Consider the following 17,684-nt stretch of genomic DNA (forward strand, 5'->3'; position numbering starts at 1 on the left):
CCACCCACCTATGTTCTAACCTATCAGGGCAAGCAGTTTCTTTATTTAATTAACCAATGACCTTCCTCCATCATCTTTGGTTAACTTTGAATTGATGTTTGTACAGTGTAAGAGATAGTGACTGAGTCCCATTCCTATATAAGAACAGATAACAAGATAGATCTTCAGTTTCTCCAGCACCATTTGTTGAAGACTCTGCCATTTTCCCAAATATACTTTAATATCTTCATCAAAAAATAGGTGACTACATTTCTGCACGATTGCTGTATCCTTTATTCTGGTGTTTGCACATGTCTTTCTTTATGTTACTATATGCTGTTTTAGCTGCCATGGCTCTGCAGTATAGAGGAGTCTTGAGTGAGAATATGGTGATACCTTCAGTATTGTGTTGTCCAATAACCATTGTGATAGTCAGGAATTTTGTGATTCCCTGAGAATTTCAGAATTAATTTTCCTTGTCTTGTGAATAATTTTGTTGGGATTTGATGGGGTTTATTTTTAATCTGCGGATTGCTTTTGGCTAGATAGCCATTTTTTCAATGTCTTCTTCCTACCCTTGAACACGGGAAGCCTGGAAAGTATCTTCAATTGACTTCTTCAGTTCTAACACAGAGGTCTTTCATCTCTTTGGCTAAGTGCCTGAAGCTGTGAATATGATCCTTTCCTTGCTTGGATCTTGGGAATGTTTTGATTTGCCTACAGAAAGGCTACTGAGTGGTCTGTGTTCACTTTATACCATGAGACTCTTCTGAAAGTGTTTGTGAGATCAAAGGGTTTTCAGGTGAAGTCATCGGGCTATTTAACTATGGGAGTATGTCATCTGCAAATAGTGGCACCTTGACTTCTTCCTCTTCCCTCTGTATTCATTTTAGTTTCTTTCTCTTACATTTTTGCTCTAGTTAAGACTTCAGGAATTATATTGAATAAGAACAGCGAGAGTGGACCTTCTTGTCTCATTCCTGATATCAGGGGAAAGTTTTCAGTTTTTCTCCATTTAATATTATTTTGTATGTAAAATTATTGTATATAGTCTTTAATATATTTTTTTATTTCTATTTTTAAGAGCTTTATCAGGAGGGATGTTGAACTTTGTCAAAGGTCTTTCTACATCTATTGAGACGATGATGTTATTTTTGTCTTTTAAGTCTCTGTCTGTTGCTTTAGTATGTTGAACCAACCTTTCATTCCTCGCCTGGGGTAAGACCTACTTGGTCATAATAGATGTATGACTGTTTTTATAATTTTTTTAAAAAAGAATTTACTTTCATTTTATGCATATGAATGTGTGTCGCATGTATGTATGCGTAACATGGACATGCCTGGTGCCCTGCAGAGGCCAGAAGAGAGCATCTTACTCGCTGGAAGTGGTAGATGATTGTGAGCCAACTCGTAGGTGCTGTGAATCTGGGCCTTCTGTTATGACTCATGGCCACTGGGCCATCTTCCCAGCCCCATATGTGTGATTCTTAGTATATTCACAAGAGTGTGATTTGTAAGAATTTTGTCTCTGTTCACCAGAGAAACTGGTCTATAGATCTTTCTCTGTTTCTCTTTCTCTGTCTCCCTCTCTGTCCATGGATGTGCATTTGTGTTTTATTGTTTTATGTCCTTATCTAGTTGATATCAGAGCAATACCAACTTTGGAGAATAAATTAACACTTTGCTTTCTCGATTTATCAAACAATTTTGAGGAGTATCACATTGTCTTTGAATCAGTGGTGGACAAATTATGGTGTGTTGAAGGAGTCATGATACCTTGCTTTTTTATATTTATTGTTTCTGTGATGTGATTTATGCATATGTCTTTCCATTTTATTTGGAGATATTCCTATGAGTGCCATAATCTTGGGGTCCTGATGGGGGAGAGTCTTCTGTTTTGTGTTAATTTCATTGGTTAAATAAAGAGACTGCCTTGACCCTTTAATAGGACAGAAAATTAGGTAGGTGGAGTAAACAGAACAGAATGCTGGGAGAAAGAAGCTGAGTCAGGTAGTCTCCATGACGCAGGGTAAGATCTTCCCTGGTAAGACACCTTGTGGTGTTACAGGGATATTAGAAATGGGTTAGATCGATATGTAAGAGCTAGCCAATAAGAGGCTGGAACTAATGGGCCAGGCAGGGTTTAAAAGAACACAGTTTCCGTGTAATTATTTCGGGGCATAAGCTAGCAGGTGGCCAGGGTGCTGTGGACACAGCCCCACCGCTCCTATTACAACAGGGTCCCAAATTTTCATTTTTATACTTTCAAATTATATCATCCTGTATTTCTGAAATTCATTATTTATAGAAGGGCTAGTAGTTACTTTTTCTTACAAACTGTCTTGACTTATCTGGGCCCTAATGTGATTGTTGGTCTGATGGTTAGAGAAACATTATTGATGCTTCCTCTAGTTCATTTTTTTCAGCATAAGCAGTTAGAGGTTGCATTTTACGTATCAAACAGTGTGTCCCGCACGAAGGGGGTTTCTGCTATGTAATCTGTTGTAATTTTTCAGAAAATAACTTCTTATAGATGCAGTTCTACTCTCAACATCAGGTTCAAATTTGGGAGCAGGAAGCTGATGCTGAGTAAATTCAACTACATTATGTCACATGGTGATGCTGACTTAGGACTCACTATTTTTAAAAACTTGCTCCCAATAGCCTAAACTACATCAGCCATGTCCGTTTTCAGTAGGTGGAAAGTTTTTAAGTTAGACTTAACCCACAAACCTTTTTTTTTTACCACTTTCTTTAGAATCCTATTACTCAGATTCTGTGAAAACATTTAAACATGTTGTTGGCTTGAAATTCCACCATCCATGAGGTTCTATTAGCTTTTATCATTGGTCCCCAGTTTTGCTCTCCATTAGTTTTCTTTTCTTTCTTTCTTTTGTCAAATGTAAGATCTTACGAGATTTGCTTCCTAGTCACTGAAGACTGTGATTTGTATCTGAAAAGCAGTATTCATTTGGAGAAAATTTTCAAAAGTTCAAATGTTGCCTCCTGTTCAGAGGCACATTCTGCACGGAGAGGTCCATGATTTCACAGGTGATTTCAGACTCAGAGTGTCTGTATTTCCGCCGTAATTAAGAAGCACAGGAAATGTTTGTGTTTTTGTTGCCTCAGGACTTCCGTCCTGTCTAGTTGCAAGCAGGGGATGTGAAAACCACTGTCCTTCATCTGTCTTCCACTTCCATCCAGAGAGGGAGGAATTCTGCTAGCAGACCATCTGGACTTTGTCTGACTTTGATAACGCTGTGCATGGGAGTTCTAAAAATAGAGGCAGCGCTGTGGCGACCAGCAAGCACAGCTTGCTTCATCTTGTTTTTCCCTGGTAGCCATGGACCTTGTGTGGTGGCTTCTGCGACTCGGAGCCCAGTGAGTGGAGCTGCTCAGCTCCCGTGCCTGGTGCACGCTTGAACACAGACTGAATTTTTGGGACTAATTAATGCTTGGCTTTCCCAAGGAGTCTGTGTTCTGCAAGTGTGACATTTGAGACATGTGAGGAGGATTTGCACCTTTGGGAATTAAGCCTGGGAAATGGACTAAAAACACATTGTCGAGTAAGGACGCTGTTATATATTGGTAATCTTTAAACTTCCAAACAGAAAATGTAACAAACAACACTGTTAAGTAGGAAGTTTGATTTACTGTCTTGATTCTGCCAGACATGGAGAGGCTGGCGTTGGTTTTGATATCGGGAATTTTCATTCTCTGTTCATACCCAAGGACTTTGAGGCAGTGCGCATTTTTTCTCTGTTGGTTTAGATTTATTCTGAACAAATATGGATTTTACAATGTACAATGCTAGATTATATCCCAAGATAACACTTGTCTTTCCAAAGACTTTCTCTGTGTAATGGGGAATTGAGTTTTCTCTGACATCTTTTGAACCAGGGAGATGGCTCCAAGGTGGTTAATAAACAGAATTCATATGTTACAGTTACTCTTGTAGCTTAGCCTTTTTTTTTAAAATCTTTTTTCAGATACTAGCTCAATCATGTACTGAAATCCTGGAATTGAGTCCTTCAAGTGTCTGTGTTGGGGGTAAGTGTTTAGAATTTCTAAGTACTATGTAAGAAATTGTTTTTTCCCCTAGCTAAAATATATGATTTAAAACTCATGTTGGAAGGAGAATAGCAAAATTAACTTTTTTGGCATCTTTTTTTGTGTAAGAAATTTTAAATAATTCCTTGAAATATTTCTATTTTAAATTCAAATTTTTAAGATTCAAATGTTATTTTAAATAATGAGCATATTGTGCAGCAGGCTTTTATAATGTTCTGTATATTTAGTTCATATTCGAGACCGTTCCTATGGCAAATAAAATAAAATGTAGAATCTTTTGTATGATTGGGTGGCCAGGTATGCGAAGGTACAGAGCTGCCTGCTCTGTTGACCTGGCCACGTCACCATATCTACCAGCTCCAGGCACGTATGGAAGTGACTTAGGAGAAGAGTACAGGAAGGAAGCAGGTGGTGTCATCAGCTGCTGCTCAAGGCTCAGGTCCCCACCTCCCAGACATCCTTGCCCAGACAGTCTGCTTCACCCTGATCTTTTTTCTTCTTCCTGTTTGACCTGGAGTTCATTTTGGCAGAGCTTTACTTAGAAAAGGAGAAACGCTGAGTCTGGAGGACAGGGAGACTGTATCCTGGACTTCCGCAGAGCGTCACAGTTAGTGGACAGGTTCCTGCTCTCAGCATCCTCTAGCTTCCTAATAATGGTCATCAAGATGCCAGGCAGGAAGAGTACACAAGGACATTCCCGAGCAGTGGAGTCTTTTCTAGACGTAGAGACAATTAGTTTCTTAGGAAAAACAAAGACAACTCATTAAAGCAACAGATTTTGTTGTTGTTTTTAGACTCCATCTTAGTACACCTTCCTGACTGTGGCCTTTGAATATACAGTTTTACCTAATCACCGTAACAATGCTACCTCCCAGTTGTGTAATCCCTCAGTCTTCAGATGGAGAAAGGGAGGCAGAGACAGATCTGGTATTTGCCACTAGTCAATGTCCTTTAGGTCCTTGCCCGTCTGACAGCAGCACCCACGCTCTCACTGAATTACGTTTTAGGTTTTACCTGTCCTGTGTGAGAACTTACGAGTAAGTCTCCGTGATTCAGTGAGTGGGGAGCGGCTGGTAGGTTTAGCTTGGGTAGCTGATGACCGCTTGAGTGTGGGACAATGTCGGGAGGGAGGAGTTTGAGAGGACAGAGGGTGTTAATGTGAATTAAGAGGAAATAAATCTGAGCGTAAAAGTCCATTCAGACATCACAAGTGGCCTCTGCTTGATTTGTAAACTTCAACAAAATCTGAGCTATATTCTTATGGATACATGTACTGACAACAACCAAAATAAACAAACAAACAAAACAGAACTTCAGCCAAACAAACAAAACAGAACTTCAGCCAAACAAACAAACAAAACAGAACTTCAGCTCGACTAGTCAAAAGCAACCAATACATTTAGAATATAAAGTAGGAACTTTCCCACAAGATAGATCTATGATGTGAATGTGTGAGCATCTCCTCTCTCTCTCTCTCTCTCTCTCTCTCTCTCTCTCTCTCTCTCTCTCTCTCTCTCTCCACAAGTGTGTATGCTTGCACTAGTTCTATGTTTTTTTCTAGAAAAAACTTTGCTGAATTTATTTATTTAATTTTTGGTGGAGCTCCCAAACTACCTTTGACTGGGAGCTGCCCAATTCCTAAACTGTAATTTGATCAGCTCAATTCTCTGAAATTTCTTATGGTTCAGTTTTTCCTTGGGACAAGAGGCCATCACCATTGCAATGGCTAACATATTCTCTTGTAGTCAAAGAGGAAGTACTCTCAGCCTATCAGAGAGTTTGTCTGTCAACTTTCCTCATGGTATATTCTTTCATTCTCTGACATTTAGTGTCTATTCTTACAGTGTAGATAAGGAGACAGTAAATCAACTTCCTCTAGGCACTGTCACGGCTGTCGGTAACCCAGGAGACAGAACCTCTATTAGATTTTAAGTACATTTCCTTTGCGTACCACCTGAACTTTATCCCGAGAGTGGAAAGAGAAAGAGAGCATTCTTTTTTCAAAAAGTTGTGAGAACAGAATTCTGGGAATTGAGATAAGCCAGGTAGTTATTACTATATTTTAATTCTAATACTTGAGTTACTATTGGAAAACACTCAAATAAAGACCAGATAACAGTTCCATGTGACAGTGAATGTCGTCTCTGCTGTACCCACCTAGACAACCTAGGAAGGCAATCTTGGCTGGAGTCGCATCTTCAGGGTTGTCAGTTAAGAGGAGAGAATGAAGAAATGTATTCTAAAGCTCTTGATGCTTTGGTTGTTTTCAGTAAAACACTGGTTACAGTGCTTACCTTTCTTTTTATCTCTAGAGGAGTTTCAAGTTGTTCTGAGTGGGAGAGCAGTCACATCCAGCAGCCATGACGGCAATGTCCTCTGCACGTTCACCGTGAACAGCACCTACTCGAAGAGTGAGTCTCCGGGAATCCCATGGCACATGAATGTCTTTACTGCACACAATCTTGAGGATTTTTGTGCTTTTAAAAGTATTTATTTTTATTTCATGTGTACGAGTGTTTGCCTGCACAAATGTTTGTGCCTACTGAGAGCCTGGTGCCTCCAGAGCCCAGAAGACATTGGATTCTTTCACATTGGAATTATAGATGGTTGTGAGCTACCTTGTGGGTGCTGGGCTCCAAACCCAGGTCCTCTGGGAGAGCAGCAAGTGCTCTTAGTCATTGAGTCATTGAGCCATCTCTGCAGCCTGGGACATTTCTCTCTCTCTCTCTCTCTCTCTCTCTCTCTCTCTCTCTCTCTCTCTCTTTCTCTCTCTCCCTTCTTCCATTTTCCCTCTCTCCCTCTTTCTTTCTTGAATTAAATCCTGCAATGCTACAATTTTTCATCAGAGAAGTAATGAAACCTCCTTAATTATACACAGAGTAATAATTATTTAGTAGTGACAACATTTGTTCTTTATTTCATAAACTCTAGCCCATGCCCTAAGCAATGTCAATATTCAGGAGATGGTTGGCGGTGAGTAAAATGACCTTCCTCCTGTGATGAGACAGCTAATGACAGGCGCACCCAAGTTTTGGACTAAGGACATCAGTCCTGTGATCAAATGTCCCCTGTCTAGACTTACATTTTGCTACTCTTGTCTTAAAAAGGAATTGTATCATTGGACTACTTCACTACCTGTTGCCTTACAATTACTGTTTTTACCATCTCTTCTCTACATTTTCGTGTCCAATAACTTTTCAGTTTCTTTAATTTCTTTCAGCATTGTTTGGCTTGGCTCTTGTGCTCTTGGCCTTTCAGGCCCTCAGTGTTCACCAGATCGAGTGGGATGACAGTCATCTCATCAGTAGGACTTGGTTTCCTGAGTGTGTTGGTCTGCTAGTAAAACATTTTTTTCCCCAATCAGTGTGTATTTTTGCCTTTAATTTATGAACTCTGTTCTAACTGTTTTTAACGAGATTCAGCTGTAGCTTTGCTGTTTCTCTGATGGTATTGAAATCAGCATCAGGTTTGGCAATAATTAAATTAAAAAAATTTAATTGAATTAAAGCAGGGAGAGTTTCAGCATGGTAAATATGGTCATTATTCTCCGTTCTCTGTACCAGGAACACCATTGGATTTGGGCTAAACTCATAATACATAACACAGCTGAGCAGGGATGACTAACTTTATTTCTATTCCATAGTTATTAGTATGTAAGTACTAGATTTACATGACTTCTTTGGATTGCATATTTGGGCCGATTATAATATACACATTGACAAGAGTCACTTTATTGACAACTCTCAATTTGGTGGAGGTGAAATTGTTTTTTTTATCACTCACATTCTTAGCCAATCCATTTGCTTATGTAAATGTTTCCAGCCATTTCATTGCCAGATGAATTTTCACACTTATGCTAAAGCTCCACAGGGGTTAAGCACCCAGCTTGCTAGGATGTGCTTATGTGGTGTAGAGATAGCTATCTTGTCAACTTAGCCACAACTCTTCTGTTTTCCAGTCTTTCGAAGTTCTGTTTCTTAGAAACAATATCTACTTTATCTTTGAAAGTCTGATATATTTGAAACAGAGAAAAAGTTGTATATGTATACGATTAACTTAGCTAAAAAAATCCAAACTTAATGATTTATCATATCTTTGCATCAAGATGTTCTAACTCTTCATTTCTCAATTTTCTCTCTTTGCCTTTTTAGCTAGGCTTTAACAAATGCTGTTGACCTTTCTTGTATGCCCCACTGAAGTCTTTGCTTTTTTTTTTTTGAATGAGGCTGTGCTAGAGACATACAACTCTTTACTAACTAAATCACATCTTATATTTTTTTAGGTGAAAAACCGGTACTTGTTCAGTACAATTCCATACTTTGTCCCGCTCCTGTCCTGCACAAGGCTGGAGAGTAAGTATGCCATCAACAACAACTCAACAGAGATGTTCAGTTCCTGGGCTGTGTATGTGTGTGTATGTGTATCTATGTGTCCTCACTCCTGATAACTTTTCTTCACTGATTAAAAACAAACAACAACCAAACCATATCAAAACAAAACCCAAATGCAACAAATAACTATAAAATGACAATTCACATTGTTACTTTTGTTTGTTTATTCTGTCTTTTGAGGACAAGGTGAACGGTGACCTCAAATTTACTAAGTTTTGGCTCAGTTTACTAAGAGGCTGCCTTTGAATTCCTGGTCCTCCTGCTTTTACCTTCTAATGCTGAAATTGCAAGTGTGCAGCCACCAAGTCTGATTGTTAAATTTATTATGAATAGTTTTTAACTGTACTAAGTGGGTCTCTGCAGCCACCACAGCCAGCAGAATAAGGATCTAGGAAAGACAAGAATGCAGTTTGGTTCAACACAACTAAGGAGCTTGTGATGGTTCAAACTTCAGGAGCCTGATTTTGAGTAGTCTATTTCAGGCATATTTAAGCACAGCACAATTTGGTGAAAACTTTCCTGGTGATAATTGATTCAGTCCCATGTGCACCATAAACCTTAAGATGTGATGCTATTAACACTCTTTGTAAAGTAGATGTGGCACATTCCATAAAGATATGTTCTATAGGTTGACAAGCTCCTAGTAAAGATCTTGGGGAGACTCTGGAGTGGTCTTAGCAACACAGATAATGCAATAGGATACCATGCTACTAACCAGTTCAGCTCCCAACCTTCTGGCAGGATAACAGGTTATGTATTTCTTCCTTTGAAGGAACAGTCCTGTGTGTTTAGCATTCCTATTGGCCCTAGTGCTTACTCGTGAGCACAAAGACCTTAGTACCTCCCACACTGCACAGATTGAATGTTAAACTATAAATTAATGCTAAAACCGTAACCTCAATAGGTTGAAGATATTAATGTGTACTATATCTTGGTCATGAATATTGATGAAATAGAATGTAAAATTGTACAGATGAGTTTGAGAATCATTGTGAAATCTTCCAGATAATCAGTCACACCCATTATTTTGAACTTCAGAGTACTGAATGTACACACACGTGCGCGCACACACACACACACAGAGTTCCAAAATAAGATTTTTTTAAATATTTGCTATGAAATTTAATAATTATTAAAGATAAAAGCAAGTGGAATGTGGTTCATGGTACATATGATTAAGCACACATTTTCATTAATTTATACCTTAATTTATTTCCCATTTCAGTTAATCCTATACTCATTATTTGTGTGTGTGTGTGTGTGTGTGTGTGTGACTGTACACTCTGATGATAACTGGTTAAAATCAGAAACTTTTAGTTCAGAAGAAGGACTTTTATTTGAATCGTCAATGCACAGCAATTTTTATAGTAACAGTATTTCTATCTGATTTTTTCTCCTGCTCCTTAATATGCAGCAAATAACTATATAAGGTTGAGATGTTCTCTATTTGATAGCGATGACTGCATTAGTTTAGAATGCTGATATGACGGATGGAATTACTTAATGTTCATCTTTTCACAGAGCATAAAATTATTAAACACCAAAAGCTAAAATCTCAATTCAAAATTAGTGTTCACACTTTGAAGATTATGTTTCCTTCCATGGAATCAAAGAGAACGGTTTTCATATTTTGCAGTCAGCTTGAGTACTTGGCTTTTGTGAAAATGTCAGCACTCACTGTATTTGGAAGTTATTGAACAACACTCTGGTCATGCGAATCAGATCAAGTGGTACAAGTTTTATATTTTTTTAAAAAATGGAATAGGCTATACCATATAACTTCAGAAGTAAGACTATTATACAATGTTTGTGTGTGTTCTGTGTGATAGTCTAGTGCCAATGACGACCTGCCTATGACTGAATAGGACATTCTGGTAGTTTTAGTTTTTCGTGTATAGAAAGTGTATAGAACTCAGTGATTTTGTTGTATTAGCCATGAAAAACCACTGGAGTTTGGATCTGTTTACTAGAACTTGGAATGTCCCAGTCTCAAGTTATACTTTAGTCTTTTCATTGGCTATAGCATCTTTGTTTTTTCTTGTCATTCAGGTAAAAACCTTTTTGAATTATCATTGATTTGTTCCTAGTTTATGCTCCACTCTTCAGTGAACTCACCTGGCACTGATTTCTGAAAGAAGCTTCTCAGCTCACAACCTCCACTACTGCCATCCTAGGCAAAGTCATGTCCTCTCCTGCTGCCATCGTTCATCTCTCTGTTTGCCTCTCTCTTTCTACTCTTGACGTCAGGGATCCTATTGAAATAGATAGGCTGTGTCATCCCTTCAGGAAGGATTATTGGGATTATCTTCCTCACACACACAAGCAGAGTTGGCAGTGTTCTCCTAAGGAACCAGACCCTTCCTTCCTCAGACCTCATCTCTTCATTGCTTCTTTGCTCTGCTATGGCCACACTACCTTTCTCATATCTCTTAATCCATCAGTTTACACTTCCATCAGTGCTGTTCCACTTGCTGGTCCCTCTTCTTGGAATGGTGTTTTCTTATCTCCTTAAGTCTTGTTCAAATGCCACCTTCTCGATAAAGTAAAAACCCTTCCTAGGTACTCTTTCTCATTAAGTGACCTCCTTATTCCCTTTACATGTTATGTTTTTTTCTCCCAAGCCCTTATATTTATTGCATCTCCTTTCTGTTAAGACAACTGCTACTGAGTCTTGTTTCTTGTAGACTCTCTTACGTTTACCCAGTGCTCACCACTCAGTAAATTATTAGGAATTGAATGTTGACAGAGGTTTCTGTCCTACCCAGTTCTCACATTCGTTCAGTCCTAAAGAATCACACAGAAGTATACACTAATCATAAACTGGTTGGCCTATTAGCTCAGGCTTCTTATTAATTCTTATAACTTATATTAGCCCATAATACTTGTCTGTGTTAGCCACGTGGCTTGGTACCTTTTTTGGCAAGGCAGTCACATCTTGCTTGCTCTATGTCTGACTTCCTCTGTGGCTGGTGACGACTGCGGACTGAAACTTCCCTCTTCCCAGAATCCTCGTTGCCACACTTCTACTTCCTGCCTGGTCACCCCACCTCTACTTCCTGCCTGGCCACTGGCCAAACAGTGTTTATTTAAAATACCAGTGACGGTACAGACCATTTTCCCACAGCAATTTAATTATTAATAATTAGTAAATTTTAGTGTTAATTCACCAAGCATTTGATGGTTGAAAGGCGATTACATTTTTCTCAGATAGTTTTGTTTACCAATAAAAATAAAGAGTTAAAAGAGGTCATTTGATTTCTTATGGAGGGACAGGGATAAAAAAATGGTCAGAATTTTATTTTAGCATTAAGTACCGTTGACAAAGACAGAAATCTATGGAACTTTTAAATAAGTGAATGATTAAAGAGGACACTTCAATTATTCTTTCAAATATTTATAAAATGAAATGGCATGCAATTTATATTTATAGTTACATTTAAAATATGCCAGGCATTAGTTAAACATTAAAAAGATACTTTGTCTTTTGCTTATCACTGTATGTGTGGGTGTGCCATGCAGGCCAGTCCTGTATACTGCCATGGTATACGGGGAAGTCACAGAACAGCTTTTAGCTTTCCTTCCCTCATGTGGCTCTCAGGGATCAAACTTGCAGCAGGCTCCTAGGCCTAAGTTTTTTTTCTCTCTCCTTGAATAGTGTACTGTAGCCACTACTGACATCCTTTCATGCTTTGCAGATAGGATAAATACTTCAGATGCACGATTTTAAAAATTACATACATAATGATAAATATTGGTTGTGAAAAGCCATCATTTATTTAGTTTTTGCTATTAGTATTTTACTCATAGGTACAGAATGTTCGGGGATGGAGATCCATCTGAAAGAATTCCTTTTGAACCATTTTATTTTACTTTGGCATCAGATTCTAGTTAATCGTGGAGGCACTTTTCGGGAACATTGTGATTATTTCCTGTTCTGGGAGGCATCACCATTTGCTCTGCTTTGTAAGCTTCACATAATTTAGACTGTTTCCTTTGCCTTGACTTCTCTTCAGATACTTTCTGTAGGTGACTAATTCTTCTGAGATTGAATCAAAACCAGCAAAACTGAAACAGTGTAGCCTTGTAAGGAGACTGATGCTTAATATGTTTGCCTAATTGCCTCTTGGCTAAGGATTCAACCCCATTAAACAGCTAGTTAGTCTGTGTTTCAGATAAACACATCTGGCCTGTGAGCGAAGGAAAGCTTCACTGTGAAGGTGACAGATGTGGCGATGGGTCCCCCTGTTCTCTCACCTAAATAATTAACAATGCTCTGGAGAAGGAGCCCTAGACAGACAGATGCATGGTCTCAGAGCTGGCCTAGAGACACATGCCTCCGCTCATTAGTGGGCCCCATTAGTTCTTCTCTCATCTTCCTGTTGTAGTTTTTGAAGGTGGTTGTGGATTTTGATTTAAATGAGGGCTAAGGTGGATGTTTACTGGGAGGCGGGACTAAGCACTTGCATTAGAATAGCTGAGACGTCTTATATTCAAGTACTGATGTTTTGAAGTAACAAATGTTACAAAGACTTGAATGTGGCAAAGGGATTTGTAGGGCTGAGGTGTGTGGGGGGAGTTGAGATGGGCACCATCAGGATGGATTATATGTAAGGATGAAGCTGTAAACTAGCAAACTTAATTAATAAACAAGTTTTCAAAACAAAGACATTAAAAAACTATCTGTGCAGGTCCTGTCAAGGAGGAACTAAGCAGGCCTAGAGTGGAGCTTTGAACAACTTGCTTTGAAAGAGATCAAAGTCTACTAAATTTACTTGATACAGATTTTTGGTTAAGATGAACAAATTCGTAGGCTATGAGAAATAAAGTAAGAGTGGAAGTAACTGGGCTTTTCCTGCTCTTCTCATTGGACACCGTTTCCTTTCACAACTTTGTCTACTTATGAAAATCGTCTTAGCAAAAATTTTGGTAGATTATTTAGTTTATGTGTATCAGTTGCTCATTTGTGGCAAGCTGCCTCCTTTGAGTTTAGACTGGCTTCCTGCGAGGTCTTTGATTAGTCTCCCTTGCAGGGTAGCAGTCTCTAGGTATGCCGGGGAGTCGTGGCACACATTTGCAATACAGAGCTGGTTCTCTGACCCTTGCTCTGTGACACAATGACAGTAGCACAGCTGCTTTGGAGTGCTTGAGATCGCAAACCTGTAATTTGACGAAAAGAGCAGAGACAATTCGGGTAAACATACATAAACACATTGTGAAGAAAGAAAAACAGAACGGAGCAGAGCAGAGCCTCAGTCTACAGCTTGCTCGATAGGGACGACGTAAGGAGGCATATGGTATAGTTAAATGTGCTTTCAGAAACATCAGCCAGAATCTTCTGGCAAATAGGAGATAAATATCTAAACCAGACGAAAGTGATAGCATTAGTTCTTTTTAAAGGCAGCGTGGGAAACCACCAAGAGAGTAGGTGGAATTAGAGGTGGTGGATATGGGTCTTTTCAAGAACCTGCTATGAGAAATCTGGAATGTTCGGTGAGGGTGACTTGCAATAAGGGCTAGACTTGGTAACTGATTAAAAATATTTTTTTCTGAACATTGTTATTTTTCAATAGTGAGTCTAATTTACTTTGGCATCCAATTGACTAATTCCATTTACTTTTTTCTTCGTTGGCTGAATTTTGCTTTTTGCCAAGCTTTTCTTTCTTTTGCAGAAACATACCCACATATGTGTGTGTATATGTATATCTGTGCAGTCCCTAGATCCTTTGTGTTGGCAGCAGGTGATACAAACATTATTGATTCAATCTGTTCTTTCTTGTAAGGAATGAGACTTGATAATTTAATTTGCAATCCTGGATACCAGGCCATCAGTTATGCCTTTATTTGGATTATAACCACGAGGATCTTAATGAAATCAGTGAATGTTGAGGACCTGCTTTGTTATTCTAACAAAGTAGTATAAAACACGCAGCATTTTTTTAAATACTGTTTTCTGATTATACCAAGCAGCATGTCATAGTCTCTTAGTCAGCACTGTGTCTCTTTCCCAAGCATCTGAAACAGTTATAGACACTGTCATTTAAGAGGAACAATGTTTATTTTGAACATGTGTATGGCTGGCCAACAATGTGGGACTGTTAAATCAAATGCTTCCAAGACTGGGAAGAGGCATGGCTCCCGTGTGATAGACATGTGGCTTCACCAAGCATCAGAAGAGCTGTCGCAGGAAGGATCTGACTCACTCTTTCTTGTTTCAAACTAAGAAGAAAGAAGGAACAGCATCCAAAGAGAACCACGTTTTAGTATGTTGTAAGGCAGATCTTTGCACAACCTAGAATGACTAAGCGAGCGTGCTCACAGCTGGAAGATGATGAACGTGATAGCTCTGAAGTCTGCACGTGTAGCTTCTATGAAAAGACTTAAAGGGGGTTATTATTTTCCATTTTTTTTTGTATTTTACCAAAATTCACCAACTTATCAAGAGGGAGTTGTTGCTAGTGCAATACTGGAGGCATTGACAGAGCCTTTCAATAGGATTTCTATAGAGCTCTGACTATGCCCTGACTTCTCCTGGAAGCTGTCAATCTTGCTGGCTGTAGTGTTTGTTTTGGTTATATACACATGCCATGATAGCATAGAAAGAAATTATTTAACTAAAAATTCCTTTAATATCTTTGAATAACACATTTAGATAGAACAGTCATTCACCTCTGTGCCCACAAATAAAAGTGGCTTCTTTGATCTACTCACAGATCTGCAACCTGTCTTTCAAATGAAAACCTTTATCATTCATAAAGCTTAACCTCAAGGAACACTCTGCAGAGCATTAGGTAGTAGTGCTTGCTTTCAGATATCCAAAGTTAACACCATTCTAATAACTTTTTAAATGGTTGCCAGTTTATTTTTCAGTGTGTGCAAATTGGAAATAAATTATTTAGTGCTTCTAGCAATTGCCTTTAACAGTTTCATTTGCGTTTTAAAAATTCTCTTTAGTGGATCATAGAAATCTTTTACAGAATATATATTTATATATAACGTTGGCAGCAAGTCCACACATTTCAAGTAGGTTCCTGTAGATTGACATGAAGTGAGGCACTTCGCAGATCAGAGTGGCTTTCACGTGTAGCGCTGAGTCCCCTTCTCCTCCTGTTTTGGAACACTCATGTATCTGCAGGTGTGTTAAGGCACTGTGACTCTGAGGACAAATTGATTTTATTTAGTCCATAGTATGCCAGAAGATGATTTAGTAATTTCTCTTGCAGAAGAATTTAATGTGCTTGAATTTAGCTTTATCAGCCATTAATTGAGTGCGAGGGGTCATGAAAATATGCTTTAAAAAAAATCTTTGTCTTGTGATACATAGTAAAAGTTACTTTTGTCTTTTTACATTTGAAAAACTGTTTCAAGGGTGGTGCCAACAGCTCTTTAGGAAGTCTAGAAGAAGTACTAAGCTCTAGTTCCTTTATGGCCAAGAGTCGGGTACATCGTGTTTTCAGCCTTGTGTTCCTGCATCGCCTGCATCATGTGCACTCCTAGACTGTCTCCACACTCTCTGGACTTCATGTTTTACAGCTCTCTTCAGATGTTACCCCAGGGTCCTTCTGTTCCTTGAGGTTCTTAGCTGTCTTTTCTCATCATGGCTGTATTTCTGACCTATAAAATCACTTTCTCAAAGGCTTCCTTTCTCTCCATCCAGACCAGCTCCAAATCTCCAGGCAAGATCCCACCTTCCCCTGTAGTTCTAATTCCCATAATCCACTTACAATGTCCACCTGACTTTCCTATAGGTACGTTAAACTTGGAAGCTACAAAGAGCTCAAGTTTGGTCCTTTTCCTGTGTTCCCTCAAGACTTTGCAGCCAACTTATAACAGAGGAACATCACAATCACATTCTTTCTTTCTTCCTTGCTTCCTACATCCTGTGAATATCTATGACCTTTTAACTGTGGTTTAAGAGCTCTCATCTTCTTATTTTTTTAAGCCCATCTTGCCACCATTTTAGTTCCGTTTCCCTTTGGATTTCATCTGAAACAGACTCGGACTGTTGTAATTGGTCTTTGTGCTCTAGAAATACATTCTTCAGATGCATGCCCTATTCTTACTAAAATCAACAAGAATGGCATTTGCAAAACACAATTATCACCATGTTTTTAAGAACATCACCAGCCGGGCGGTGGTGGCGCATGCCTTTAATCCCAGCACTCAGGAGGCAGAGGCAGGCGGATCTCTGTGAGTTCGAGACCAGCCTGGTCTACAAGAGCTAGTTCCAGGACAGGCTCCAAAACCACAGAGAAACCCTGTCTCAAAAAAAAACCCCCCCAAAAAAACAACAACAACAAACAAAATTACCATTACCTTTTCAGACTATTTCCAGATTCCTCGAGCTAGAATTCTGGAAACCTCGCAGCCATCCCTGGTACTATCATTTTCATTCCACAGCTGCCTGCCCGCTCTCTAGTACTGTCTTTCTGGCAAATACAGTTGTTTCCTGGATGGTCCGCTGCCTCTCTCGTCTTTCAGCCTGTCAGGTTCTTCATCTACAAAGATTCAATTTTTTTTTATCTTACTTTCGAACTCCTGATCATTCTTCAGGATGTGTCTTATATGTGACTCTCTTTAGGAAACCTTTGTTATTTTGTTCTCTCCAAGAATGAATTATCTGTTCTTCTCCATGGTCCTATGGAACATCTGTGCTCATAACTATTTCATATAATACCAGTCACACTCCATTGTGAATTCTTGTGTATCTTCCATTTGGTGACACTGGGACTGGTTTTGTTATTACAGTCATATTAAACAAATCCTAGTTTGGCTGTGCTTCTTCTATAGCAATTATTAGTGATATCTTAGTCAATTTAAAAGTTTTGCTTGTTTTAAATAGTAAAAGAATGAGTGATTGATATTAGCAAACATGCATCAAACAATTTAAAGTATGATATTAATATAAGCATGTATGTGTGTGGATATACAAATACAGCTCAGCATAGCAAAATGTTGGGTTTAATAAGATGTATTATAACAGGAAATAGGACTGCAAACTTTCTTTACACAAATCTACATGAAGTAGGAAATTTTGAACAGTTTATCTGCCTATATTTTTGTGTCAGTAGAATAATAATTCTTTAGGCAAATATCTTGCATGCATGCCTAATTCTGGTTATATATTCTTTATTCTCTATACTAGTATTTTTTTGGAATGGTTGTTATAAGATTGTAAAAACCATGATATTCTGAAAGTCCTTTAATAAATTCATTGGCTATAACAAAGCTTCATACAGCTCCTGA

The 17,684-nt window shown here is 38.7% G+C and overlaps 1 protein-coding gene across 1 annotated transcript in view; it reads left to right on the forward strand.

Annotated features, from left to right (window-relative positions):
• Antxr2 (ANTXR cell adhesion molecule 2) overlaps nucleotides 1-17,684 on the forward strand; it is a 128,643-nt gene that overhangs the window by 32,195 nt on the left and 78,764 nt on the right. The window contains exons 8-10 of the mRNA XM_075943057.1: nucleotides 3,969-4,029; nucleotides 6,363-6,461; nucleotides 8,333-8,402. Of these exons, the coding sequence (XP_075799172.1) occupies nucleotides 3,969-4,029; nucleotides 6,363-6,461; nucleotides 8,333-8,402 (230 nt within the window). The remainder of the gene's footprint in view (nucleotides 1-3,968; nucleotides 4,030-6,362; nucleotides 6,462-8,332; nucleotides 8,403-17,684) is intronic.

This window comes from Microtus pennsylvanicus, chromosome 12, assembly GCF_037038515.1.
Source record: "Microtus pennsylvanicus isolate mMicPen1 chromosome 12, mMicPen1.hap1, whole genome shotgun sequence".
NCBI classification, from domain to species: domain Eukaryota; kingdom Metazoa; phylum Chordata; class Mammalia; order Rodentia; family Cricetidae; genus Microtus; species Microtus pennsylvanicus.